Here is a 6847-nt window from a genome sequence, read left to right as displayed (position 1 = left end):
ACACAAAGATCGTGTTAATGATTGTAGTATAATCTACAGTATGGCTGTACATTTGTAGTATGCAAACACGCTGTATGAAGGCTAAACGAGAGATCTGATAGTTTAACTGTCATAAAATTTCAGTTTATATATTTACGTATATATATTTATTTAAGTTTGTACATATTTGATACATTTTTTCCTTTGTGATTTTCAAATTGTAATATTTTGTGTTAAGAACTAAGATTATTAAGAGTGTTTCTAGGGGGACATATTTTGATGTCACACCTCACTGAAAGCCAGTGCACATGAAGTGATGTCGCAAGTGTAAAGTTTTTTTTTTATTCAAGGATCAAGTTCATTTCTTTTTTTGGTTGTGTGTAGCCAGCGAGTTCTACGGTGGTGAAGTTTTGTGTGACCAAGCTGATGTTTAAGTTACTACTGAAGTTGCTGAAGTGAATAAAACCACCCGTTTCTGAGAACAGAAAGCTTCGCGTTTCCTTGAGGAAGTGATACAGGGGTTGGACAAAATAACTGAAACACCTGGTTTTAGACCACAATAATTTATTAGTATGGTGTAGGGCCTCCTTTTGCGGCCAATACAGCGTCAATTCGTCTTGGAAATGACATATACAAGTCCTGCACAGTGGTCAGAGGGATTTTAAGCCATTCTTCTTGCAGGATAGTGGCCAGGTCACTACGTGATGCTGGTGGAGGAAAACGTTTCCTGACTCGCTTCTCCAAAACACCCCAAAGTGGCTCAATAATATTTAGATCTGGTGACTGTGCAGGCCATGGGAGATGTTCAACTTCACTTTCATGTTCATCAAACCAATCTTTCACCAGTCTTGCTGTGTGTATTGGTGCATTGTCATCCTGATACACGGCACCGCCATTGGATGCACATGGTCCTCCAGAATGGTTCGGTAGTCCTTGGCAGTGACGCGCCCATCTAGCACAAGTATTGGGCCAAGGGAATGCCATGATATGGCAGCCCAAACCATCACTGATCCACCCCCATGCTTCACTCTGGGCATGCAACAGTCTGGGTGGTACGCTTCTTTGGGGCTTCTCCACACCGTAACTCTCCCGGATGTGGGGAAAACAGTAAAGGTGGACTCATCAGAGAACAATACATGTTTCACATTGTCCACAGCCCAAGATTTGCGCTCCTTGCACCATTGAAACCGACGTTTGGCATTGGCACGAGTGACCAAAGGTTTGGCTATAGCAGCCCGGCCGTGTATATTGACCCTGTGGAGCTCCCGACGGACAGTTCTGGTGGAAACAGGAGAGTTGAGGTGCACATTTAATTCTGCCGTGATTTGGGCAGCCGTGGTTTTATGTTTTTTGGATACAATCCGGGTTAGCACCCGAACATCCCTTTCAGACAGCTTCCTCTTGCGTCCACAGTTAATCCTGTTGGATGTGGTTTGTCCTTCTTGGTGGTATGCTGACATTACCCTGGATACCGTGGCTCTTGATACATCACAAAGACTTGCTGTCTTGGTCACAGATGCGCCAGCAAGACGTGCACCAACAATTTGTCCTCTTTTGAACTCTGGTATGTCACCCATAATGTTGTGTGCATTGCAATATTTTGAGCAAAACTGTGCTCTTACCCTGCTAATTGAACCTTCACACTCTGCTCTTACTGGTGCAATGTGCAATTAATGAAGATTGGCCACCAGACTGGTCCAATTTAGCCATGAAACCTCCCACACTAAAATGACAGGTGTTTCAGTTATTTTGTCCAACCCCTGTAGATAGTAAACGTAATACTAAAACTACTAATGATAATTCAACGCTTTTAGGGCTACACAAGTGAATTGATAAAAAAGTGAATGTGTTTTTTTTTCTTATAATGATGCTTTCAAGCTTTTGGGGCTAAACGAGTGATTTGCAAATCTACGCATCAGTGAACGTACTACTACTACTACTACTAATAATAATAAAGCAGGAAGACTTTCTCTTTTGTAGAAAATATGGGTGGCTCTTAAAAGAGCCGTTGTGTTAGCGTGGAGGTCTGAACGTTTAACCCCCGAATCCGTACAGGGTGCGTCCCTGGCGTTTCAGAGCGTACACCACGTCCATTGCGGTGACGGTCTTTCTCTTGGCGTGCTCGGTGTAGGTGACGGCATCACGGATGACGTTCTCAAGGAAAACCTTGAGCACACCGCGGGTCTCCTCGTAGATCAAGCCGGAAATACGCTTCACACCGCCACGGCGAGCCAAACGGCGGATGGCGGGTTTAGTAATACCCTGGATGTTATCACGGAGAACTTTGCGGTGACGCTTAGCGCCTCCTTTTCCAAGACCTTTGCCGCCTTTTCCTCTTCCGGACATGGTTACTGCTCTCGTCGAGATGAAGCGAGTCAATGCAGGACGAGCGTTCACAGCGAGCCTGTTATTTCCCTCTACCGGACCTAGTTGAAGACAACAGGGCGGAGTTAAGCAGCGACCGCCCACTGTGACCGAAGCTGCTCGGAGTAGGCCTTGTGGAACGCGCTTTTAATATTGTACAATTAGGTGGGACAAATAGCCATTAGAGACATGACAATGTAGCCAATAAAATCTATACCAGGGGATGAGGCAGCGTGGGAGAATATTTCAGTTTATGATCAAAATGGTAGTTCAAATAAGAAAATTTAGAGTAAAATTGGAGTAAATTAAACAAAATGTTTTAAAACCTTTCAGGGTTTGTGGAAGTAGCATTAGAAACATGTTAGGGTAAATAAATGTACATGTAAAGCACCTGCATCGGTGTAAGAGTCTTTATGAAAGTAAATAAAATGTCAGGGTAAATACATAATACGTAAATGGACAATGCTTGTGCTTGTTGATTCGTGTGTGTGTGTGAGCACTCAGCCACGCCCGGTCTCACTCTACACGACTCAGAGATTAAACTCCTGCTGTATGCAGATGATCTGGTCCTTCTGTCCCCCAGCGCTCAGGGTCTCCAGCACAAACTGGACCTGCTGCAGCAGTACTGTCAGACCTGGGCCCTGACAGTCAACCTCAAAAAGACCAAAATTATGACCTTCCAGAAAAGAGCCAGATCTCAGGGAACCAAACACACATTTCAATTAGGACATCATGACATTGAGCACACTAAAGATTATACTTACCTCGGACTGAACATCAGTTCCACAGGAAACTTTAACCCGGCAGTAAATGAACTGAGAGAAAAAGCTCGCAGGGCGTCTACGCCATAAAACGTCAAACATTTGTGGAAATTCCGATTTGAATCTGGCTTAAAATTTTTGAATCAATAATTGAACCGATTGCTCTATATGGCAGTGAAGTTTGGGGTTCGCTTACACACCATCAATTCCATAATTGGGACAAACATCCATTAGAGACCCTGAACACAGAGTTCTGTAAAAGCATCCTAAAGGTGCACAGACACACCACGAACAATGCGTGCAGGGCAGAATTAGGCCGATTTCTTCTTATTATAAACATACAGAGAAGAGCAATCAACTTCTGGAACCATCTAAACGAGAGCGACCCCCAAACTTATCATTATAAAGCCCTGAAACACCAAGAGCTGAGCAAACATACCAGTCCCCTCATCCAACTGGTCCTGAGTCACTGCACCCACACACCAGTAACACACACAGATACACCACTAACACACACAGATACACCAGTAACACACACCGATACACCACTAACACACACCGACACACTAATAACACACACTGATACACCACTAACACACACCGATACACCACTAACACACACCAACACACTAATAACACACACTGATACACCACTAACACACACCGATACACTAATAACACACACTGATACACCACTAACACACACCGACACACTAATAACACACACCCATACACCACTAACACACACAGATACACCAGTAACACACACCGATACACCACTAACACACACCGACACACTAATAACACACACTGATACACCACTAACACACACCGACACACTAATAACACACACTGATACACCACTAACACACACCGACACTCTAATAACACACACAGATACACCACTAACACACACAGACAAACTACTAACACACACAGACACTCTAATAACACACACAGATACACCACTAACACACACAGACACACTACTAACACACAGATACACCACTAACACACACAGATACACCATTAACACACACAGACACTCTAATAACACACACACAGATACACCATTAAAACACACAGACACACCACTTACACACACAGATACACCATTAACACACACAGACACTCTAATAACACACACAGATACACCACTAACACACACAGACAAACTACTAACACACACAGACACTCTACTAACACACACCGATACACTACTAACACACACAGACACTCTAATAACACACACTGATACACCACTAACACACACAGACACTCTAATAACACACACTGATACACCACTAACACACACAGATACACCACTAACACACACAGATACACCACTAACACACAAAGACACTCTAATAACACACACAGATACACCACTAACACACACTGATACACCACTAACACACACAGACACTCTAATAACACACACAGATACACCACTAACACACACAGACACACCACTAACACACAGATACACCACTAACACACACAGACACACTACTAACACACACTGATACACCACTAACACACACAGACACTGTAATACCACACACAGACACTCTAATAACACACACAGATACACCACTAAGACACACAGACACACTACTAACACACACTGATACACCACTAACACACACAGACACACTACTAACACACACAGATACACCACTAACACACACAGATACACCACTAACACACACAGACACTCTAATAACACACACACAGATACACCACTAACACACACAGACACACCACTTACACACACAGATAAACCACTAACACACACAGACACTCTAATAACACACACCGATACACTACTAACACACACCGACACACTAATAACACACACTGATACACCACTAACACACACCGACACACTAATAACACACACTGATACACCACTAACACACACTGATACACCACTAACACACACCAACACTCCAATAACACACACAGACACACTACTAACACACACAGACACACTACTAACACACACAGACACTCTAATAACACACACAGATACACCACTAACACACACAGACAAACTACTAACACACACAGACACTCTAATAACACACACAGATACACCACTAACACACACAGACACATTACTAACACACACTGATACACCACTAACACACACAGATACACTACTAACACACACAGAAACTGTAATAACACACACAGATACACCACTAACACACACAGACACTCTAATAACACACACAGATACACCACTAACACACACAGACACACCACTAACACACAGATACACCACTAACACACAGACACTGTAATACCACACACAGACACACTACTAACACACACAGATACACCACTAACACACACAGACACTGTAATACCACACACAGACACTCTAATAACACACACAGATACACCACTAAGACACACAGACACACTACTAACACACACTGATACACCACTAACACACACAGACACACTACTAACACACACAGATACACCACTAACACACACAGATACACCACTAACACGCACAGACACTCTAATAACACACACACAGATACACCACTAACACACACAGACACACCACTTACACACACAGATAAACCACTAACACACACAGACACTCTAATAACACACACCGATACACTACTAACACACACCGACACACTAATAACACACACTGATACACCACTAACACACACTGATACACCACTAACACACACCAACACTCCAATAACACACACAGATACACCACTAACACACACAGACACACTACTAACACACACAGACACTCTAATAACACACACAGATACACCACTAACACACACAGACAAACTACTAAAACACACAGACACTCTAATAACACACACAGATACACCACTAACACACACGGACACATTACTAACACACACTGATACACCACTAACACACACAGATACACTACTAACACACACAGAAACTGTAATAACACACACAGATACACCACTAACACACACAGACACTCTAATAACACACACAGATACACCGCTAACACACACAGACACACCACTAACACACAGATACACCACTAACACACACAGACACACTACTAACACACACTGATACACCACTAACACACACAGACACTGTAATAACACACACAGACACTCTAATAACACACACAGATACACCACTAACACACACAGACAAACTACCAACACACACAGACACTCTAATAACACACACAGATACACCACTAACACACACAGACACATTACTAACACACACTGATACACCACTAACACACACAGACACACTAATTACACACACTGATACACCACTAACACACACAGACACTCTAATAACACACACTGATACACCACTAACACACACAGACACACCACTAACACACACTGATACACCACTAACACACACAGACACACTAATTACACACACTGATACACCACTAACACACACAGACACTCTAATAACACACACAGATACACCACTAACACACACAGACAAACTACTAACACACACAGACACTCTACTAACACACACCGATACACTACTAACACACACAGACACTCTAATAACACACACTGATACACCACTAACACACACAGACACTCTAATAACACACACTGATACACCACTAACACACACAGATACACCACTAACACACACAGATACACCACTAACACACAAAGACACTCTAATAACACACACAGATACACCACTAACACACACTGATACACCACTAACAC

The 6847-nt window shown here is 42.9% G+C and overlaps 1 protein-coding gene across 1 annotated transcript in view; it reads right to left on the bottom strand.

Moving 5' to 3' along the window:
• The window catches only part of LOC134328786 (uncharacterized), a 765451-nt gene extending 763126 nt beyond the window's left edge, over positions 1-2325 (bottom strand). Inside the window, exon 1 of the mRNA XM_063010014.1 lies at positions 2033-2325. Within this exon, the coding sequence (XP_062866084.1) occupies positions 2033-2325 (293 nt within the window). The remainder of the gene's footprint in view (positions 1-2032) is intronic.
• Between the last annotated feature and the right edge of the window lie 4522 nt (positions 2326-6847).

Source organism: Trichomycterus rosablanca, chromosome 15, assembly GCF_030014385.1.
Source record: "Trichomycterus rosablanca isolate fTriRos1 chromosome 15, fTriRos1.hap1, whole genome shotgun sequence".
Lineage (NCBI taxonomy): Eukaryota > Metazoa > Chordata > Actinopteri > Siluriformes > Trichomycteridae > Trichomycterus > Trichomycterus rosablanca.
This window is presented reverse-complemented; position numbering and strand designations above follow the sequence as displayed.